Genomic DNA, 21,955 nt, shown 5'->3' with positions numbered 1-21,955 from the left:
TGCCAACCCCCGCTAACATCCATGGGTGCTGACGGTGATTAAGGCTAGTTTGGCTGCCCACAGCGGGAGGAGTGGAATCTCTCTATCATTCAGGTGCTACGCCAGAAATCTGCTGGTGCATAAATCTACTACTATTTTGAACATTCAGACGGTGGTGAAAATGGTATGTGTTCTTATCCGAAGTATTGTCCAAGATGTTGATGGTGGTGCTCTCAAGACAGTTGAAACGATTGGGCTACAGATCATCGTTGTCGGTGCAGGGCTCGCTGGGATTTCTGCGGCAATATCGTGCGCCTTAGCTGGCCATTCCGTCACCGTTATAGAGGCAGCAAAAGAGCTCGCGGAAGTAAATCATTTTCTCTTCGTCCACTGAGGATCCAATAATGACATTATCTTGCTAGGTTGGTGCAGGGCTTCAAGTCACCCCTAATGGCTCACGTCTTCTCAAAAAATGGGATCTTCCTCAGACCATGTGGGACCAGGCAGCCGAGCCAACACAGTTGACTGTACATCAATATTCCGGTGCAGTGCTGGCTCGTGAGGTTGGCTTTGATAAAAACATCCGAACGAAATACGGCGCGCCTTTCGTTGATCTACATCGAGTGGACTTACAGCAAGCTTTGTACGAACGGGCTCGGCAATTAGGAGTGAAGTTTCATCTGAATCAACGCGTAAACAATGTCGATCCCTCGGTGCCGTCACTAACTACCATTTCGGGTCATGAATACCACGCAGACCTCATAGTTGGGGCTGATGGCCTGTGGTCCCGAACTCGAGAATGCTTTCTAGGAACTGCGGATTCACCCAAGCCGACAGGAGATTTGGCATATCGAATTGTTCTGTCATTGGATCAAATCAAAGACCCAGCTTTACGAGACTGGGTGAGCAACCCAGAAGTCCATTTTTGGATTGGGCCTGGATCCCACGCGGTGGGATACTCCCTAAGGGCGGGCAAAATGTATAATCTTGTATTACTTGTGCCAGATGATCTACCTCCGGGTATCACGAAGCAACCTGGAAATGTCGAAGAATTGAAACAGCTGTTTAAAAGCTGGGATCCCGTGTATGCAAAGCTCAATTGACCCCTTTGCATTCCGAGTTGAATGACTAACTCAATTGAAGTCTCACTCAACTTCTAGGCTATGTTGACCAAGTTGACAAGTGGAAACTGATGCATAGTGAGAGGACCAACAGTTCACTGCTGACACACTCGACTGACAATGCTGTGTTATAGGAGAAGAGCTCCCATCTTGGGTTAACGAAGCCAATAATTTTGTCTTAATGTAAGTCTATCAATGCCCCGCTCCTATGACTCAACATCCAGAGCCCGCAATTAACATCTGACAGAGGCGATTCCTGCCATCCCATGCTTCCATATCTTGCACAGGGCGCTAATTCGTCCATGGAGGATGGAGCGGCCCTGGGGACGATCTTGAAGTCTGTCACAAAGAAAGAGCAGCTCCCAGATGCTTTGGAAATGTTTGTGAAGCTACGAAAATTGAGGAGTGAGGCTATCGCCAAGGAAACATTTAAGCAGGTATGTGCTATTTACTCTGTCGAGGCCCTGCCTCATTCCCTATAGACTTCGGGTATACAGACTGACTTCGGAGGGTATTAACTATAGCGGAATGATTTTCACATGCAGAATGGCCCTGAACAAGAAGCGCGAGACGAAATCTTCACCTCGCAGCTCGGCAAAGAAATAACTGACCTTTTCCCCAGTCGATGGTATGTTTTGCCCTAGATACCCCGGCGGATATTCATCTCTAATTACAAACAGGACGTGCCCTGTTGTCCAGCCATGGATATATGGATATGATGCGATAGCCGAAGCCGAAAATGTACTCAAAGGCAAAGGACTCCCCAACATTGAGGAAAAGCTCTTGTGCCAAGATGAAGCCCACGGCCCAAGATTAAGGCTGTAAACACATATCTCAAATACGCAGCGAAGCTTTTATATTCTCCAGTCAAATTCGCAAATCTACTTTGTTTAGAAATACCTTGGAAGAGAAGCATGATGAAATAGCGTTGTCTTAACTACATGTATCTTCGTAAGGTAAAACATAGATCAAGTTGACCTCATCTTGTTAATGACATGCTGGCACCGATTACTCTCCAAAAATATTTCGCGCATTTGAAATGAAACTAATGGGGTGCGAAAGAGCTCTCAGGATTTATGGCCGAAATGTATCAATCAATATCTAATGGAACTTAGAACTGTACCCAGTATGTATCTGTATAATTGATTGGGATACCGGGTCAATCAAGAATCTCTAGAACTATGCAAGAAAGTAAGAAGGGTAAGGTCATTCGTTGTTAACCTTTCTGGGAAAGAATATCTTCGCGGTAACTTTTGAATTTTTGTTAAGAGTCAAATATTGAAATGTTTTCTCAGATCCTAATGAAGATCGATTCAATGAATTCAACAGATCAAGATGGTCCTCTAATTTCTCTTGTCCTCCTTGGAGAATCCCACAAACGCATCCCCCTGGCCCTCGCCTGCCCCTAGTTCCTCCTTCACGCCATAAATGCTTGTCAGATTGATTTCTAGATTCAGTTCCTTCTTCTCCCCCGCCACAAACCCAGGGTCTGTCTTCCAGCCTAGTGCAATCCTCAAGATGTTCCTGATTCGTCCTTCGTTCAGCTCACAACTTTCATCCCTCGCCCCTTCTTTACCTCCACGCCAAGCAACGTACCCGTCTGGACGGACTAAAACATAATCGTAGTTTTCCCACACGTTCTTGGCATGCTTCTCTCCGGCATCCAACTGGACGTGTGTCAAAGGCATCTTCATTGCCTTAGCTGCAGCTTTGAATGTCGCCACAGAGGACGTCTCTTCCTCACACAAGCTCACAAAACCATTGCTTGTTTTATGGTTGCTTTCAACCTTTGAGAAGTCCATCAATGACCACTCAGTCCCATAGAGATCCACGATACTTGTCTGGTCATCACTCAAAAACACATGAGGCGCCCTATGACCGGGTCTTGTACTTGGCGTATAGCTCATGTTATCGAACTTCGGCTCTCTTGTACCGTCAGTCACAATAATCTCACTGTTCAAGTATCGTAAATCCAATTCCACTCCACGGTCGATATTCTCAGGTCCCACATTTTCCAGGTGTCTCGCTACCTCAGCTCGTGCGTGCTGTCCCTCCTCACTCTCCTCGAGGAAAATGTCTGTGGATGGAGCCTTCATAGTCTGCATGATCATGGGTGTGAATTTGCCGATGTGGGCATCGCAACGTTCGAGACGCATCATCATGTTCGGCCTGCGCTCATCCGTATATGAAGTGATGAGATTGTGTCCTCCGATGCCTTTGTGTAAAGCCGAAAGACGCCATGCTAGCGAGATGGCGTCTTCTACGCCGCTATTCATGCCGTATCCGCCATGAGGAGGGTTACGGTGAGCAGCGTCGCCGCCGAGGAGCACACGGCCGTGTCCATCACGACTGGCATAGAAGTCCGCCAGGCCAAAGTTTGGACGCCATGCATTTGCCACCATAATCTCGTCGATCTTAAACTTGTAAGGCTTGCCGAGGCTGCCAAGGACACGGTAGGGGATTTCCTCTGGATGTTCTTGAAGTTCTGTGATGGCTGCGGCATCCGCAGAGCAAGGTTCGTGACAAGTATAAGTGTCAACATCATCTTGGTTAATCATGAAACCGCCGTGGAGGCCAAAGGCGTGCCACCAGTTGCCGAATGGTGCGAGTTTGGTGAGTTCTTTGGACCGGAAGTGGACCATGAAGAATGCACCAGGCCTTAATAGAAGAAATTAACTTATTAGCTGATGATACTGAAGGGCGTGGTGGAATACTCACAGAGGTCTGCCCTGGAGTTGAATCCCGACGCTTTTCCTGACTCTACTCTGAGCGCCATCGGCGCCAACCAAGTACGGTGCTCTCATCATCTTTTCCTGATTATCCATATCTTTGAAAGTAGCAGTAACCCCTTCGTCGTCTTCTGCAAGTGAAATAAATTTGTAACCAAAGTGAGTTGCAATCAGAGGTTCGGCAAGGCATTTTTTCTTCAAGAATGCCTCAAGCACTATCTGCGAGCAACGCTGACCCGGCTCAGCAGGCTGTGAGCCATTATTATTGGCGTGGATCTTGGCGCGATATTCATCATTGCTTGGTATATGCTAGCAGAAGATGTTAGTGGAGTTACGTATGGAAGCTAAGACATCTTTCATCAAATCCGAAATCACTTCCACAAAATTTCTGATTCAAAGATTCTTTTTTCTCATTGGGACAGACATACCCATCGACTAACAAGCTTTTTCTCCGGTCCGCAAGTGTTGAAAAAAATGGTATCCCAATCGCTCAGTTGTGATACAGCCCCGGGTTGTTGTCGATATTCTTCAACAAGTCTCATTATACGCAAAATCTCCATCGTATGGCAGCTGTTGTTATCCATCTTGGGCCAGCGTGTCGTCTCGGTATTCATTTCGCATAAAGTGCATGGTACCCCCAGTTGTGCCAGCCTGAGAGCTGTCAACATTCCCACCGGGCCTCCTCCTACTATGAGAGGGCCTGGGGAAACCATTGTGTCGTCTGGCATGATGGAGCCCATTGTGAAGCGATTGGATTAGGATGAAGAAAGTAGTATACAGAATTATTACGGATTGAAGTCTTGCTCGAAGTTGCTTTGCGCCTAATATCTCTAGAACCTGTGAGGTGAACTGACCGTTCAACACTAAGATTGAGTAGGCATATCTGATGTTCTTTGCATGATGTCAGGCTAGGAGCTTCTCTGCCTCTACAAGGGGAAGATTGGATCTAGTTCTTGCCGGAATCGTATCCCAAAAGGGTATAGATTTTGGCTAGTTCCGATTGGACGTCTAGAAATTTGGCGTTATCAGGCGAATCCATGTTCCTACTGTATTTTAGGTAACATGTAGGGGTTCAGGTGCATAATCACTCTGCTTTGTTGATAATGTGAACTATATCTTAGTTTCTGGCCGATCTTCTTAAAAAGTTATTTTGCCTTAATTTATTAACGCTTTTATCATCATCATGTTGACCAATACCACCGCAAGGAAATGATGCCATGAGTTCCAGCCATGCAAGCGCTGCACATGCACAAATAGACCCTAGGTCAAGGGCTAAGAAGCCTTCATGACCTGTACATGCATGCATCTTCCGGGATTTTTTCGTGCTCCGCGAATTGGCGAAGTGGAGGGTGATTGGCTTAGTACAGGAGGATCCCAAAGGGTGCTGAGTAGTGGAGCAACTGAAAGTACTTCTACTAACCGGAACCCTACTAGTCCATCATCCGTATTGGTGTATCTCACCATGGATCCACGACCAAAAACGGATTCCCCTCCGGCCCGCCCCCTTCTGTAATTTCCGTACCCTGTGAAGAGAATGCTTAGTGCATTACACTAGTAAGTTTTGGGGGTCCATTGAGTCATTGAGGTTCTTTGAACACAAAGTATGTGAGCACCGTACTGCCCGGGACGCGTGGGCCGTGGACCGCGCGGGCCGCAGTCCCCCCATAGTTATAGTGCTAACTTATTAGTATTCTACTTGTAAACAGCGAGCTGGACCTCTTTTTTAAACGCCACCTAGTCACTGTAAACGTTAATTCCAGTCACCAAAATGCTCGAATCCACTACGCCGTCGTCCAGCGGCAGCCAGCAAGATGAAGAGAAGACCATAGAGGCTCCCATCTCTGAGAGCCCTGTCATGGACTCACCTCTCCCACCAGAGGGTGGCCTTCGAGGTTGGCTATGCTGTGCTGGTGGCTCCCTCGGTCTGTTTGCTACCTTGGGCTTCTTGAATGCGTTGAGTCCCTCCAACCTCAAGCTTTATGCCCGAGTCTTATGCTGACCTAAATAGCATTGGTATATTCCAAAGCACCTATCAAGAGACCCTCTTGAAGGACTACACCTCTTCAGACATCTCATGGATCTTTACTATCCAGCTTGCTCTTATCTGGGCTCCTGGTTCCCTATTCGGTCGCATAGTAGATACCTATGGACCGCGCCCGGTCATGCTTCCGTGTACCGTGCTTTGCCTCTTTTCACTGTGCATGACGAGTCTTGCCACTGAATACTATCAGATTATCTTGGCGCAAGGAATCGGGTTTGGACTTGGAGCTGGAGGTATTTTCACCACCAGCTTGGTCTGCGTGGGCCAGTGGTTCGTCAAGCAGCGAGGTCTTGCTATGGGAATTACTGTTGCGGGTAGTAGTATTGGTGAGTAGCAGGCTGTCTATCTTACATGTGTCTGTCATGTGCTAATTGAAATCATTACCAGGGGGTGTTATATTCCCATTCTTCCTTCGACTTGTTATGGAAGATGTGGGATTCAATGGCATGGTACGCTACACGGCATTGTTCATAGGCATTGCTTTGGTCGGCGCCTTCTTTCTTATCAGCGCGCGCCTGCCCCCAAAGAAATGGGACTCAAATGTGGCGTGGTTTGACTTTAAGCTGTTCAAAAACCGAGGCTTTGCTTTCTATTGTCTTGGCTCCTATTTTGTGATGTGGGGATTATGGGCTCCGTTCGATTATCTTCCCAGCATGGCCCAAATGTCAGGAATGTCGGATTCTCTGTCCCTGTACCTGATTGCTATTGTGAAGTGAGTTCTGTCAATCTTGTTTTCCCTTGCTGAGCTAACCTGAGGGCAGTGCTGCTTCACTATTCGGAAGAATTATCCCGGGGCACATTGGCGACAAGGTGGGATATTTCAATGTCATAACGGGGTCCGCCTTCTTCAGCTGTGTGGCGATCCTCTGTTTATGGCTGCCTTTTGATTACCATTCTTCGAATGCCGGTCTCATCGTCTTTGCTGCTACTTATGGCTTCTTCAGTGGCGCGTTCGTCAGTATCATGATCCCATGTTGCGGAAAGTCAGGCACTCTTGAGACTTTGGGAAGACAGATTGGTACATATCAGGGTGTGATAGCTGTCTCGTAAGTGTTGGCCTATTGCATGATCTTTCTTTGCACGGTACTAATATCTAGCAGCACTCTTACTGGCCTGCCGATCATGGGAGCCATCTTGGGAAGGCAGCATGATTCAACTTACATGGGCATGCAAGTATTTGCCATTGTGACCATGTTCCTTGGCGCCCTGTTCCTCCTGTTCTCTCGCAATGTTCTGGCTGCGGCTCACGGAACATGGAGATACTGAAATTTGGACGATCTGCAACATCGTCGAAGTTGTGCACAAAACAGACATGGTCTGGCAATACGGCAAAAAGAGGCTTTGTGATCAGACATCACCTCCAATGAAGAGCGGAGCAGGAAATTATCAATGGGAAAGCAGGGGGAATGCATTGTAAGGTGTCCATGTGAATATTTGGGGATCTAGCTACATAAGCGATGGCAAGTATGGTTTCTTATTTATTTTTTATTTCCTGTATTTACTACGGCGTTCTAGACAGCTCTTTTTTTTGGTTCAGACAGATAAAGCACTTATCTAGCTAGACACTCGCAATTGGGCTCCAACAGGTTGGCGAAATATTAATTAATTGATTGATTGAACACTGAAAATGTAAAAATGTTAGACCACAGTCGTACTCAACAGAGGTGAAACTCAGCACTTCATCGGAACATAGTGCAAGCTATCGATGGCATCCACCACTTAAACATGCTGCTTCTGAACCATATACAGCTCGCTTAATTCAGGACTGCTACCCCAAATTAAGCCATGATCTTGCACCACTTTGCCTCTATAAATAACTTCACACCGTGGAAAGGTATCATAAGATAATATGCTGACAAGCAAGTACGGAGTCCTGATTAAGAAAATTGAAATAGACCATATAAATTTCCCTGTCTTATTCCCCTTGCAAGGATCTAAATTCTATTTGAGGTGCGCTGTGGCTTTTGACAAACACGATTTGACCCCAGCTTGGCGCCAAATTATACAGCACTGATAGCCTTTTGCATAACTATTTTTGAACCATTGTTAAAATCCAGAGCAAATGAGAGTGACGATTTCCCCGACAATCACTCTAGGTTGGAAGTGCGTCCAAAAGAAGTTCACTCTGTGTGGTTTGCCTTCAAAAATTCCAACAACTTTTGCGCAACGGGAGATGGTTGCTCTTCGGGGAGGAAATGCCCACAATCATGAATAGCGCCGCCAGACACGTTGGTCGCGAACTTTCGCACTAAATGAACCATATCCGCACCGACAGAGCTAGCCCCGCCCAGAGCTAAGACAGGGATATTGAGTGGTGTCTTTGCAAATTCCAAATTTTGTTGCGCACTTGTTCCAAAAGCTCGGTAATATTCGAATCCCCGGCTCATGGCTCCTGGTCTTGAATAGGCTTGAATATAGCGTTCAAAATGATCTTCCGAAAAGCCATCCGCGCGAGCCGTCTTCAATTTAAAGAACCAGGTCAGCAGCTCCCGCTCACGGCCGCGAGTCAGAATCTCCGGCAATTCAGGCAGCGCATTGAATGAGAATTGCCAAAGACGCATGTTGGTCTGGTTCGTCAACGGAAACTGGAACTGGGGAAGGAAACCCGGCACAGATGCGTCCAGGATACTGAGGGATTTGATTCTCGATTGAAATTGAGCCGCCCAAGGATACGCAATCCATCCGCCCACATCGTGGCCAACTAGATGGTACGGTGTATCTTTCACGATATCGTGAACAGCTTCGGCCATGACTTTGCTGACGTTGGCAGTGTCATAGCCATTGGCGGGAGCAAGCGAATCGCCCAAGCCCGGGGGGTCGAGTGCGAAAAACTGATAGTGTTTTGAAAGGGGCTCTAAGATGCCGCTGAAGGCCTCTGCTGTTTGTGGCCAGCCTGGCATGAGAATCAAAGGAGGGCCTTGACCGCCAGTTATGGCTCGGACTCCATGGAGGAGACGTGTAGCTCGCCATTTTGCTGCCATGGTGTTGGTCAAGTGGATGAAAGCTTGGAAGGGTGGGCAATTAACTTAAAGAGGGAGTTAGTTTCGCGCTTCGGGTATTCTGGGCGGACTAGCATCATTTTATAATCAGCCAGAGTAAATCATGTATCAGGGCAAGGGGGTTGAATATTACGCGTACCCACCCGGTGGATTCAACGTGGACAAAGATCGCCTCGCGGGCCGGGCGGGCCACGGGGAGAGAAGGCATGTTCGTAGATAATGAGATCCCTTATACTTCACGTTGACGCCCCTTGCATGTCTGTTAACTGAATGGTGTGTCCAACTTCTAACATGACTCGCTTACGCTTGAATTGTTAAACCAGACCGACTTTTTTTCTGCTCGTTGCCTTGATTATGCCACTTTCAGATTCAAGCGAGTTGTCGCTTTACTGGCCCAAAGTAGGAGTTCTAGAATCCAATGGCAATTTTCGAAAATTGGCATGAGCTGCATTGTTGATTCTTAATTCAATCTTTACTTACCTACCAAGTCCGGTGTTGTCACTGTGACTGGAAAAGACCGGCCACAGCCCCAATATTGGACCACAAAAGTGTTTTTTCTGAAGTTGACAGCAACACTCCTTCGATGATGAACTGAGGAGCATCCAGCCTTGACAGTTTACGTTTCCTTTTTGGGTTTCTATCTCTATCTGATCCAGCTGCTTCTAAAATAGTCAGAGCTCACGATTGAAAAGGACAAAGACTACCCTGTCATGCGATCTGATTTTTCAATGTAAGTACCAAGACTTTCGAAAGTAATAAGATGAGATTTAGGTCTTTTGGATCTGTAAGAGATCTCCTGGGCTATTTTCAAGGTAATTCTTTCTCACCGAAGGACATCTCGAGAAGCATTCATGGAATACAGTTATGAGTCACAAGAAGAGCAGTGTTTTTGCATATCATGTACGGAGAATTGTTGATTTTAGGTCTATTTTCATGATGATTCTGGCTAGAGATGCTTATTTCGACTCTCGAGCAATGCAAGTGTAGCACGAGACACGTCTGCGCCACCAGGCCTGGGCATTTTCCAAAAGCATGAGCTTGAGAGTAGCCTAGCACGCATGGGCCTATGAACCTGGAACGTAAAGGCAAAACTCTTCTTAGCGATCTAACTGTCGATCCCATCAGGTAAAGAAGGGACGGGTACTGGACCACAGTATAACTTATGTGAATACCAACGGGCTCGGAATCGAAGCCAAGCAAAGAGAAACAACACCCTCAGTTTGCCAATGATTATACTCATGAGTAAGCTCTTCAGCATGGGAAAATATAGCCTTGAGCAGAGCTACCAGGATAGGCCATTCAACTTTGAACTGACTCTCTCACATGTAGTACCGGGAAGGTAATCCCTTGCAGACCTCGAGTTTAAGAACAGATAGTTGCACACTATTGTTGAGAATGCCGAGTTAGTGATGGACTATATCAAATCTCTCTAGTTGGTCTTGGCACTAGCAACCGATTTCAACGAAGCTACCTTACCGATAGAAAGTGAAAATGGTCTCAAACGCTTAGTGTGCTTAGGACGCTCATCTCTATCCACGGGCCAAAGATTACTTGTACGCGCGCAAGACTTCATGACAGAGCAACTTCAAGCTTTACAATCCAACCTGAAGCTTTCTTGCATATCATAGTTGGGGCCATCCTAGCTGATATGATATCTCATTTTGACTGCCAAAGCATGTATCGAAAATTTGCTGTCGATCATATTGAAGGCACCGGTTGAGTTTCTGCGGGATGCTCCATTGGCTGTTATCCAAAATGCGCTATTGACAATGCACTAACGATTGAAGGATGAGAGGACCAAACCAGAGGACTGGAACAACTAAGCCGGCAACGGATCAAGGTTGTCGTTAAAAATCATGAGTGACTACATACGAGCCCTTTCTTCGTTCTCCCTGGGGAGTCATCGAAATAGAGATGAGAAGGAACCAGGCAACTGGATTAGGTACAACGGTCAAAATAAATGATAGTAGATAAGCATTTGGAAGGAAGATGAAAGAATCAGAAATCTGTTTCATGCAGGTTGTATCCACGAATTAGGATTGGGTGGGTAAAGGCTAGAGCAGTGCAGGGAGCCGAGGAATGAGAATGAGACTGTAGCTGATCAGATAGTTGGAATAGTGATAGTATACTGGTAATTTCAGCCAAAGTTTCTTTCCAAGTGACCCTTTCCGTAACCTCAGAGGATGGCATGAGATGTTGTATAGCAGAGCTAGGAGAGTAGCCTTTTGTGATTAATGCATCAATATATCCTTGACAGATAAATGCCTGGAACCGGGAAGGATTTCCAAAAAGAAATCGCGTCGAAGTCACCTAATCAGTGCTTGATCCAGATTTGCAATTTGTGGTTCACGATTCCACTGGAGAAAGAGCACGCCTTGGGGAAGGGCGACTTTGGCCCGATATCAGGAGTGACGGAGGAAGTACGGCAGTCTCGCAGTTTCTAGACATAGAAATGTGCAATTAGTAGTACCAGTGTGCTCCGATAGTGGCAGCTTGTATCAACACCTGATATTGCGTCACGTGCTCACAGGGACCACAACCCGACATGACGGAATTGTGGCTTTGGTCGGCCTAACTACTGTAAGCCAAATTTCAGTGGGCCAACACTGCCACTCCATGGTGTGGCTGTTCCGTTTCACAGGGTGTTAGGCGTGCCTACATAGCCGGCTGAGCCGGCTATGTAGGCCTATCAATGTCTGTGTCGAAGCCTCTGGGAGCTTCTCCGGTTACTGTGTGGTCTATATATGCTGACTTAAGATAGGATGGGCCTCAGTCTGGATTTGGGGTCTAGACCTGGACCTCAAGTAAGGTGTCCATATCATATGCATGGTTGGCGTGGACCTGGTACGCGGCTCAAAGGAAACATGCGAACACCCCTGGGTCCGATCGTTTTCAAGAGACAAAATTGCGGAACCGAGGCAACAACCGAACCAAATCCAGGGGAAGGACTTGAAACGCAACGGCGAGGAAGACACGGTACATGGTGGATCCCGTGATTCCGGTCTCAGCCACTTATTGTCTCACACAATTGTGTGGCTTGACAGGCTGTCACCTTGAACAGGAAGCACAAAAGACACACACACAGAGAGAGAAAAAGATGGAGATAGAGTGAGAGACAGAGAGACCCTGGATCATTGACCCGTATAGATGGGTTTAGGTGTACTTAAGTGTTGGGGGCTAGTTAGCGTAGGCAGCCATATTCAACCAAAGTCCTCAGATGGAATTGTTCTGGACTCAGGCTTTAAAGGTCAGTACTTGTCGTACATGATGGATCATCTCCACCATTCAGGAGAAACTCTGTAGATTACAGTAAAAGCTCTGAGATTCTAGACATCCCGTGTACAAGAGTAGTAAGCAGGGCTGAGAGTCTCGGCATGTTGTTCTTGGTATGTGCTCCAAACCCCAGATAACTTTCCCCCTAGTGTCTCTTCTCTCCTTCCACTATTTACACCTAACCTATTCACTCGTTCACCAGTATTGGGTCCCTACTTTCGCACCCTTACTGTCCTGTCGTTGATCCCAACCCCCCTCCCCCCCAATTTCTCCCCGCCTCGAAAACACGCGGGAGAATAAAAAAAGGAATACTCTCGAACTCGACTGGCTTAAGAGAGTTTGACGTTCCCTGAGACCGTCTAATCACCAGTCTCCCCCGTTGTGTGCCAAGCACCCTAAGCAAACCCGCCCGTTCGTTCTTCCGGTCTCCTCTCACCTGACTCAAAACAAAAGCCGCCGTCAGGTGGTCACACCGTCAACGTGCCTTTCCCTCATAACATCGACCCGAGCTCCGTGACGGAGCCTCTCGGCAAGATTCCTTCCCACAGTTCGCGCGCCTCGCTCCTAGGGGCTTCCTTCGATCCTGCCTTTAGACGAGGGGGAGGCTTTCGCGCCAGAGAAGGATATGCAAACGTCGCTCCGACGAGCAAGCCTGGCGGGATGTACATGCCCAATACACACTGGACATGGTCCTTTGCCATCGTCACACTCATCCAAACACTAGTGACCCTGGGTCTTGAATGGTATGGAAGTTGCTTGTCTGTCTGGAAATCCAATACTGATCGCGTTTAGTTATATCTTTGCCAACTTCCAGATCCAAGAGATTCCGAACGACAGTCCTTCGTCCAAGACTATTCCCACTTTCCTCGCTCTTTATGGCTTCGGTTTCCTCTACGAACTGGTTCTGGTCTATGATGCCCTTCGAATGAAGAATACCATTCAGGTCATCGGGCTGTGTATTTGCAATATTGGACTCTTGATTTATGGTGCTGTTCAGGTGAACCAAATTCGAACTGCGGTTTCGGTTTTGGCCGATATGAAAAAAATCAGCCCGGTCGTGTGGGCTCAGTCTGAGCCCTTCCTTATCATTATCCCGTGTGTTGTCGCATTGGGAACATTATTGATGACCTTTGTTGCTTGGAAATTATACGATGAGTTCGCGTGGACAATCTACAAGCACATCAGTGCCGATCTGCAGATGAAGCGTCGTTACCTTACCTATCAGGTTCGTCTTTCGCCTATACCTCCGACCAACATTACTAACTGGTTAGATCTACATCGCACTGTTGAAATTCGATTTCTTCTTCTTCCTTGGATTCACAGTCCAGTTCCTGGTTCTGGTCTCTTCATCCAAGATGGATGCAGAGTTCGCGCTCACGGTAGCCGCCATCCCAGTGACCATTCTGATCCTGCTTTGCGGCGCATGGTTCGTGCGACGCGAAACCACGACGGGCATGATCTGCATCATTGTAAGATTCCTGCTTTGAAACTCCTACCCAGCTACTGACAATATAACAGCTCCTCTTATTCGCAGCCATGGCCTACTTCATCTTTAAGCTGTTCCGCATGTACGACCCATTAACAAGTCCTCAATATCTGCCCGCACGACCGTCCATGACCTTCTTCGCGATCATCACCCTAGTCTTGATTGTAATCACCATCGTCAACGCCTGTCTGTGCACGAACAACTTCAACCGTGGCCTCAAACCCCACATCAACAAGAAGAAGAACAAGTCAGGTGAAAAGACAACCGAGCTCGATTCAAACCTCACCCAGGTCCCTTCGCGGATGATGATCGACTAACCGATCAAATCGACGGAAAAATGGTGTTTTTTTTCTATCATTGTTTCAGGGCGTTGATTTTCGGAGCGTGATGTCTTTTCTTTTCTTTCTTTTCCTTTCTTTTCATTTTCTTCTCACATGTGTGAACATTCATTCAATGCTCACATCTTGAAATTTAGCCTGACACTATTTTCTTTCCTATCTGATCTGTGGTCACCAGCTTTGGTATCATACCTATTGATCATTCTACCCATGCCCAAAATTCTTGTGATTATATTTTCCCTTTCTGTCCACCACTCTTCCTTCCTTTCTTACTCTCCTTTGCATACCCCACTCCCTCTCTGCACGAGTACTATCGGTGGCGTTATCTTGTTGGTTTTATTCCCCGGAGGTGTTCTCCATGTCTGTATGACAGCCCTTCAATGCTACAACATGATTGTGTGCTAGTCTTCTTAATTATAATAGACTAGACATCTGAATCATTTCCTTATAAATTCACTTCGTATTGGGTGTTTTCAAGGATATACGACAGTTTCCTAGTTGCCCTGATTGAAATACAACCTCATCGCTATTCTATGGTGATATTGGTAGATGTATCCTAGTTAGGGTGGTAGAATGTAAGGTACTTGAAACTCAGTGGACCACCTCTGTCAAAAATTAGAGAACCCCAAACATATCACGGTATATTCTACAGGAAGCTAGCTCTACACCCATCATCCCAGTCAAATGCTACTCGAGGAAGGAGAGGTATCGATCAATACTAGACATAGCTCGGCGTTCATTTGAGTTCAATGTTGATGGATATGGCTCAATCACATGATAAATATAAAAAACAACAGGACCATAAGTGTAATTCTGTACCTGAATGTGATCATATATCTTTCTACCATGTTCGAAGACCTTTTGTAGATAAGTAATGATGACCGTCTGTATATATTTTCAGTTTAGTGAAGCTATATATAACTTGGTTTCATTTGGAAAAACACTATGAAGCTATTTGGTCAGTATTTCGAGCTGACTATGCGGATATTTGCGAATCTTGCAACATTATCCAACGTTTAAAAGGTCCAAATTGGCGAAGATGAAGAACTACTTGATGTTGGCTGTTTGATTGGTGGAGCTTGGTGTATGGATGATACATGTAATTATGGCAAATTTTCCCCACAAAAGCCACCTGGTACAAGTTGGATACGGTAAGACCTCAGAAACCGTGATCGTGGCCTCAACTCCGCAAACCTCCTTCTCCCTCTTTTTGTCCAGACCCTCTCTCAACTCCTTTCTTTTCTTTGGAACTCAATTCCATCTCTCTATTTTCTTCTTCTACAATCCTTCATCCCCGACTAATCACAATGGTAAGCTCCATCCAATCCACCGACTGCGTCGATCAAACCAGCTGGTTACCCCAGTCACCACCCACCAGCATCCATTGAAGTCATTCGATCCAACAATGGCACAGCGACTGACATATCTACCAGGCTTCTCCTCGTCCCGCCTCCCCCTGACCTCCGGCGCCGAGTCCGGCGCTGACTCCAAGTCTGCCGGTGCTGCTGCCACTGGCTCTTCCGTCAGCCGTCCCTCTTCTCCCTCCACCCCCGGCGGTCCTCGCGCTGCCATGCGCCGCCGTGCTGCCGCCGACCACAAGGAGACTCTGCGCAATGCCCGTCCTAGCTCCACCCGCTCTGCTGGCGCCGGTGGTTCCTCCGGTACCATGCTGAAGCTCTACACCGACGAGAGCCCCGGTCTCCGCGTTGACCCCGTCGTTGTCCTTGTTCTGAGCTTGGGTTTCATTTTCTCGGTTGTTGGCCTCCACGGTAAGGAAATTTGGAATTGAATTGCTGGTTGACAGCTCAGCCGAGAATGTGTGCTAATTACTCCTTTAGTCATCGCCAAGGTCACCCGCAAGTTCTCCGCATAAATTTGAACAACTTCCCTTCTCGCACGGTCGATCTCTTGTGAGATAGCCCAACGCGGCCCATGTGCTCCGGACATTGACTACGCGACCCTCGAACTCGAACTCTTCCTCCCACCACCTTCTCTATACCCTGTGGACGTTCAGCCGTTTTCTATCCATGGCGCTGGAATTATTCATTCCGAAACAGCTGGCGTGATTCCTTTTTCATTTTGTGGTGTTTCATTTGCGGTTGCAAAAGAGTCCCTCAACGACCTATCGGCTGTATAGGTCAGTCTGGATAGACTTGTTCTAATGATATCTCTTGCTTTCTGGTGTCTTCTGTTTATTTCATGGCGATATCATGCGCTGAATTGAACTCTGGCAACTGGAACTGGAGTATCATGGGCATGTATCAAGACCTTTGTCTGTACAATATGAGACTTCAATGTGTTCCTGACATTGAACAAACTTGGTACCCTGAATTTTGGCTCGTTTTATTCATGCATAGTTATTCTTTTTTTCATGGTTTCACCACATGTGTACACCGTTGTAGTGTGTAGTCAGTCCACCACATCCCCCGGTTGATATTCCTGTAAAATCGCCGTTAGGGGCCTGATCACCACCTCGCAAGTGTCAATGTCCATAGTGCCTGCCTCCAGGGTCACTTGGCTTTTTGATGCCTAAACCATCCCCCACTCCTGGCCCTAAGTAGGCCCTCTTACATGCTGAATATATTGTGCTGAACAATGAATAATAAGGAAACGGAAACGACTGTGTTTCATACGGTGATCTCAGTGCAGATTGATCTTGGTTCTGGGGAGGTCAGGCAGTTTTGTCACGATGAAATTCAAGGTCCATTGCAGCCGTGTGTGGTGTATACAACTTACATTTAGTAGTCCCTTCATATAGGGCATTATGTATCTTTTGCGCTGAAGCTTTATAGTGAGGCAGAATACCTCAATATGGTTCCGTGGTAGCTCACCGCCGGCCAGGATGGGGTGGCCGACGGGCCGACGGCCACCATGAAATGTCCAGTTAGGGCTTGGTTATCTTGCCTGACTAATTTCGACAATTTATGGACTCAGGTCGGCTATCAAATCTAGATGTTTTCGAACTTTTGTTTACGGGATTTCTTGTTCTAAATTGCGCATGGATTGTAGAGTGGCCTGGAATATCTGGGGATTGACTGACCTTGCATCGCCTGTCGTTTAAAGGCGAGGTGTTTGTCTGTAATAACCCAGAGCTCATCTAAATACACTAGGAACTAACGTTAGCAACTTCTTTCTGGCAGGTTTGAATTACTAAGTACTCTTGCATTGAACAGTAGCTGGTCGAAATATCCAGCCTTACGGTATCCAGTAGGCATTCTAAACCGACATGATCTGCCCTAAGAAGCAAGTTTACAATAAGCACGCCACTAGATACCTGACAGGGAGCATTTTACCTAAGCCCCAGACTAAAGCAAGTGAGCTAATTGGTATATCACATACAAGTTAAACATGCCAGGCAGAGGTAGATAGTGGACCCTGAACAGAAATAATGCGATCGAGTAAAAGCGTGATAACATTTCCTATTAGACCCGATATCCCCGGATCCATTTAGCATCAGCAACTCAGGTATCATTGGTGGCCAGAGAAAAGCTCACTGCCGAGCAACTCTTAGTTCAGTCGGGAGGTCTTATCTTGCCCCTGGTGAACCAATCACAGCCAAGTCACAACTACAACTGATAACACGCATCCACCAATGGCGAACATTCCTAAAGAGAGCAATTCACCAATTGAATGTCCAATTGACTCGAAGCTACCCACGAGTACTCTAAATCTCCATTGCCATGTGCCGCCCCAGACGCAAAACCGCATGGCATTACGAGAGCCACAGCTTATCTGACGTTTAAATTCCATTCCTATCTAAGCTTCAATCAGGGATCAGCATGTGCCCCAGATGCGAGTTCGGAGTAAGTTAGAGGCACGCCCCTGTATGTCTTGCCCTATATGAACTCGCGGTCTTCCGCTCTATGCATGACACTTTCCAATCCAGGCCCTATACTTGAGCAAAGACCACTTACATTTGGAATACTATTGGCTGAGACTACCCACCGCGAGTGACATATCAAACTCCGCATCTGTTGCTGGTCCTACTTTCGCCAGCCATGGCAGACTCTACCTTCACGGCGCCTTTGTCCAAGGCTTTTGGATATGGTATCATCCTTGGACTGGGTTTTGCCTTTGCCTTGTTGATGATCTTTATTACTTGGGCTTTGAGACGGTAGGACTCTATGTCTCTGGAAACCTTTTAAACTTGCTAATAACTCCCGATATAGCTATCAAAATGAAGTTCAAACATCAGAAATGTTCTCGACTGCCGGCCGGTCTGTGAAGTCAGGATTGGTTGCTGCTGCTGTGGTCAGTAGTTGGACATGGGCAGCCACTCTTCTGCAGTCCTCCGCAGTAGCATATAAATATGGTGTCTCTGGGCCCTTCTTCTACGCATCAGGTTCGTAACCTTGTTACAAAAGTCGAAATAACGTGAAAACTAACATTCTACATAGGCGCCACCGTCCAAATCCTTCTCTTCGCAACAATCGCAATTGAGTTAAAACGTCGCGCACCAAACGCCCACACCTTCCTGGAAGTCATCCGTGCCCGTTATGGAACAATTGTTCACTGTGTCTTCATCGTCTTCTGCCTAATGACCAACATTCTCGTGACAGCAATGCTGTTAACTGGCGGTGCAGCCGTGATGACCTCCCTTACTGGCGTGCCAACCGCAGCAGCTTGTTTCCTCCTCCCAATTGGTGTGGTTCTTTACACCCTGTTCGGAGGTATCAAAGCAACCTTCATCACAGACTATATGCACACAGTGGTAATTCTGGTGGTAATCTTCCTCTTCGCTTTCTCCGCCTATGCCACCAATGCCGAACTAGGCTCCCCATCCAAGGTATACGACGCCCTAGTGTCAGCCTCCAAGCGTCACCCGGTCGAAGGCAATGCAGAGGGCAGCTACCTGACTATGCGCTCAAAGGAAGGTGGAATCTTCTGGATCATCAACTTGATCGGTAACTTCGGCACTGTCTTCCTCGACAACGGCTACTACAACAAAGCCATCGCCGCCAGTCCCGTCCACGCTTTCCCCGGCTATGTCATTGGTGGTCTTTGCTGGTTCGCCATTCCCTGGCTTTGCGCTAGCACAATGGGACTATCCGCATTGGCATTGGAAGGGACACAGCGTATGAGTTCTAACGATGTCACCGCCGGATTGGTTCTCCCCTTCGCCGCCGTCAAGCTGCTGGGCTACAGCGGTGCTGTTGCTACGACATTGATGATCTTTATGGCGGTAACATCTGCTTTCTCCGCGCAGTTGATTGCCGTTTCTTCGATCTTCACCTATGATATTTACCAGGCCTACATCGACCCCTCTGCTAAGGGCAAGAGACTCGTTTGGATCTCGCACATGTCTTGCATCGTCTACTCAATCATCATGGCTGGATTTGCTACCGGTCTCTACTATGCCGGTATTGGCATGGGATACCTTTACCTCCTAATGGGCGTTATCATTTCCTCAGCCGTCTTCCCAGGCGCAATGACCCTCCTCTGGAAAGGCCAGAACCACATCGCAGCTGCTGTCTCTCCACCACTCGGTTTGGCAGTCTCCCTCATTGCCTGGCTGGTTACAGCAAAGAAGGAGTCCGGGATCTTGACCGTTGACACAACCGGCGCGAAGTAAGCATTCCATCCCATCCCATCCTCACAATCCAAACTAGATACTAACAGCCGCTTCCAGTTACCCAATGTTAGCAGGAAACGTCGCAGCCCTACTGAGCCCTGTAGTCTTCAGCCCAATCCTGACCTACGCCTTTGGCCCGCAGAATTACAACTACGAGTCCATGCGCGCAATCCGCAAAGTCGACGACTCGGAAGTTGCTGCGGCGGCTCACGTCGACCTAGAGCTGGTACCAGGCGAAGTAGCCCCAGAAGCAGGCCAAACAGAAGAAGAAGACCGCCAGTTGAATCGCTCGGCATTGTACGCGCGAACACTAACAATCTTCATGGCGCTTGCTTTCTTGATTCTCTGGCCGATTCCCATGTATGGATCTTCCTACGTCTTCAGTCGGAAGTTCTTCACCGGCTGGGTTGTTGTGGGTATTATTTGGTTGTTCTTTACCTTGTTCGGTGTGGTCGTGTTCCCGCTTTATGAGGGACGTGAGAGTATCTGGCGTGTTGCTCGGATGATGGCCTTTGATTGTATGGGTGTTCGCCCTGCTGTTTATCGGGGGAGGAAGGCTGGTGCTGAGACTGGGGAGGCTACGCCTTCTGGTCTGCAGACGCCTGATGTCGTCGGCGAAAAGGGGGAGAAAGTTAAGGGGGTGGAAGAGTGATTATGACTCTGATGGGTTTCTTTTATGTTTTCCGAGCTTCTTATACCCCTTGTTAGTTAGTTGAATTCATGTGCGTATTTCATGTCATAATTTCTTGGAATCCAGTTTGACAGATTTCTCTTCTTGGTATGTTCTAACGAGAGCAGCGATAAATTAAAGCAGCGTTGCATAAGATTTAATACCCCTAGAAGTTTGGAAGATCACTGTATTCATGTCTTGGGTGCTGGCTTCTCAAATCTCATGGGACAATTATGAATAAAGAAAGAGAAAGATGAAGGATTCTGGAAAGCAAAGTCTGAAGCTGTTTGTTGATGGAGGACGACAAACTACTGAAAGATTGCTATGCCCTTGCACACCGAAAGGGGTAAAAGTGCATACCGTGCAAAGAATAAATGGAAACAAGCCCGTGAATCATTGGCTATAGGCCAATGTGGCGAATCAAATATGAAAGCAACGCCGATAGACTAAAGCCCACAAAGTAAAGCCAGTAACTGTAGCTCACCACCACTTCCTTCACGCTTTCCTAAAATCGCCTGCTTCCTCATGCTATCAAAAACCAACGGCATTTAAGCTTTGCTCACTTGTATCCTAGACCACCCTGTGCCTGGGGGGGAGGACCGGGAGGCTGCTGCCAATTTTGAGCTCCTGGCGGAGGTTGGATGCCGTACTGCCCACCTGCTGGAGGTCGAGTCTCTGGCGTAATATCTGGCCGGTCACTGTGAATTACATTGTTAGTTGGCATCCTCAAGAGTTTGATACTTGGCTCAACATTGAAATAGAACCTACCGTAGGTCTTGAGTGTATCGGCACGTGTAGCATTGGACCTCCTATTCGGTGTATTAGTATAGAATAATGGCAAGATGTTGTATTATGAGGAAGCATACCTTGTACTTGTGAATAGCAAGGGGAATCAGGGGCTATATTGGAAGCATTGTTAGACATATTGAGTGGTCCTTGGACAAGACCCAAGCCTCGACTTACGATGAAGCAGATGGTGAAGAACGGCCTGGAATATGTATTAGTTGTGTTCAAATCCCCAGAAGAATAGAGTAGAGCTCGTTCGAGGCTGTCAACATACCAGCGGGTAATGCAGTGTCCATTCCAGTGTTGGCCTGGTTGAAAAGGTAAGTCACTCCCTATATACAGTGACGTCAGAACTCACAATTGTAGCAGTATGCGCGAACATGCTCATAGCCTTCCAGCTGTGATGAGAACTCTGCAAAATGTATTAGTATGTTGATATAACCAACTAAACGCGACTGAGTCCATTGCATCAACAGCACAGATACCCGCTGAACAGCTCCAGGGACAGGGTCCACTCTGGTGCCTGGATCGCGGGTCTTTCCAGGACGACTTACCATGAGTTCCGAAAGTAATACAAAAAGCCATGGCGGTATCTAGAGAGGAACAAAGCAGCACAGAGGTCCCGAAGAGATTGAACTGGAGGCTACTTGAGGAATTGCAGATCAATTGAAAGCGAAGGCAGCGGCTTTGGGGTGTGGCGCTGTGGCTTGGCAGCAGCACGTGACCAGATATGATGACATGTGATTGGCCCCTTACCCCAGGATTGTTTACTTGATACTTGAACTCGATCTTGTTTTACATGATCAAGGCTCTATTCTTGAGTTGGCTTGAACAAGTGCGCCCGTAATAGGCGGCGATTGATTCCAGCATGAAGAAGCCATGCACAAATTGATCGCAGAATAAGAAAATCGCTTGAAAAACCACATGTTTTCCGGGATATCACCTCCTCCAAAGTTGTTGG

The 21,955-nt window shown here is 47.3% G+C and overlaps 8 protein-coding genes across 8 annotated transcripts; 5 read left to right on the top strand and 3 right to left on the bottom strand.

The window, feature by feature from the left end:
* Positions 1–160: 160 nt before the first annotated feature.
* On the top strand, positions 161–1,925 carry N7511_006847 (uncharacterized protein; the record flags this gene model as incomplete). Its single annotated transcript, XM_057129224.1, has 7 exons — positions 161–346; positions 402–1,063; positions 1,123–1,178; positions 1,235–1,283; positions 1,348–1,537; positions 1,625–1,728; positions 1,781–1,925. 7 exons carry the CDS (start codon positions 161–163, stop codon positions 1,923–1,925), a joined length of 1,392 nt encoding a protein of 463 aa, XP_056983780.1.
* A 518-nt stretch (positions 1,926–2,443) lies between these two features.
* N7511_006846 (uncharacterized protein) lies at positions 2,444–4,569 on the bottom strand (the record flags this gene model as incomplete). The annotated part of the gene is made up of 3 exons (XM_057129223.1): positions 2,444–3,758; positions 3,819–4,138; positions 4,258–4,569. 3 exons carry the CDS (start codon positions 4,567–4,569, stop codon positions 2,444–2,446), a joined length of 1,947 nt encoding a protein of 648 aa, XP_056983779.1.
* Positions 4,570–5,597: 1,028 nt separating this feature from the next.
* Positions 5,598–7,136, top strand: N7511_006845 (uncharacterized protein; the record flags this gene model as incomplete). The annotated part of the gene is made up of 5 exons (XM_057129222.1): positions 5,598–5,751; positions 5,789–6,196; positions 6,258–6,582; positions 6,632–6,916; positions 6,971–7,136. 5 exons carry the CDS (start codon positions 5,598–5,600, stop codon positions 7,134–7,136), a joined length of 1,338 nt encoding a protein of 445 aa, XP_056983778.1.
* An 854-nt stretch (positions 7,137–7,990) lies between these two features.
* On the bottom strand, positions 7,991–8,851 carry N7511_006844 (alpha/beta fold hydrolase; the record flags this gene model as incomplete). The annotated part of the gene is made up of 1 exon (XM_057129221.1): positions 7,991–8,851. One exon carries the CDS (start codon positions 8,849–8,851, stop codon positions 7,991–7,993), a length of 861 nt encoding a protein of 286 aa, XP_056983777.1.
* Positions 8,852–12,802: 3,951 nt separating this feature from the next.
* On the top strand, positions 12,803–13,945 carry N7511_006843 (uncharacterized protein; the record flags this gene model as incomplete). The annotated part of the gene is made up of 4 exons (XM_057129220.1): positions 12,803–12,885; positions 12,935–13,367; positions 13,414–13,611; positions 13,661–13,945. 4 exons carry the CDS (start codon positions 12,803–12,805, stop codon positions 13,943–13,945), a joined length of 999 nt encoding a protein of 332 aa, XP_056983776.1.
* Positions 13,946–15,371: 1,426 nt separating this feature from the next.
* On the top strand, positions 15,372–15,839 carry N7511_006842 (SEC61-beta family protein; the record flags this gene model as incomplete). The annotated part of the gene is made up of 2 exons (XM_057129219.1): positions 15,372–15,735; positions 15,805–15,839. The coding sequence occupies 2 exons, from the start codon at positions 15,372–15,374 to the stop codon at positions 15,837–15,839; spliced, it is 399 nt and encodes a 132-aa protein (XP_056983775.1).
* A 2,125-nt stretch (positions 15,840–17,964) lies between these two features.
* On the top strand, positions 17,965–20,190 carry N7511_006841 (sodium:solute symporter family protein; the record flags this gene model as incomplete). The annotated part of the gene is made up of 4 exons (XM_057129218.1): positions 17,965–18,080; positions 18,136–18,308; positions 18,364–19,534; positions 19,596–20,190. 4 exons carry the CDS (start codon positions 17,965–17,967, stop codon positions 20,188–20,190), a joined length of 2,055 nt encoding a protein of 684 aa, XP_056983774.1.
* Positions 20,191–20,767: 577 nt separating this feature from the next.
* Positions 20,768–21,579, bottom strand: N7511_006840 (rhodopsin family protein; the record flags this gene model as incomplete). The annotated part of the gene is made up of 7 exons (XM_057129217.1): positions 20,768–20,906; positions 20,977–21,017; positions 21,075–21,107; positions 21,172–21,196; positions 21,269–21,302; positions 21,353–21,406; positions 21,549–21,579. 7 exons carry the CDS (start codon positions 21,577–21,579, stop codon positions 20,768–20,770), a joined length of 357 nt encoding a protein of 118 aa, XP_056983773.1.
* Between the last annotated feature and the right edge of the window lie 376 nt (positions 21,580–21,955).

The sequence above is a fragment of the Penicillium nucicola genome, assembly GCF_028828085.1.
Source record: "Penicillium nucicola strain IBT 29836 chromosome Unknown utg000006l, whole genome shotgun sequence".
NCBI classification, from domain to species: domain Eukaryota; kingdom Fungi; phylum Ascomycota; class Eurotiomycetes; order Eurotiales; family Aspergillaceae; genus Penicillium; species Penicillium nucicola.
Note: the sequence above shows the minus strand (reverse complement) of the source record. Positions and strands in the feature narration are given on the sequence as shown.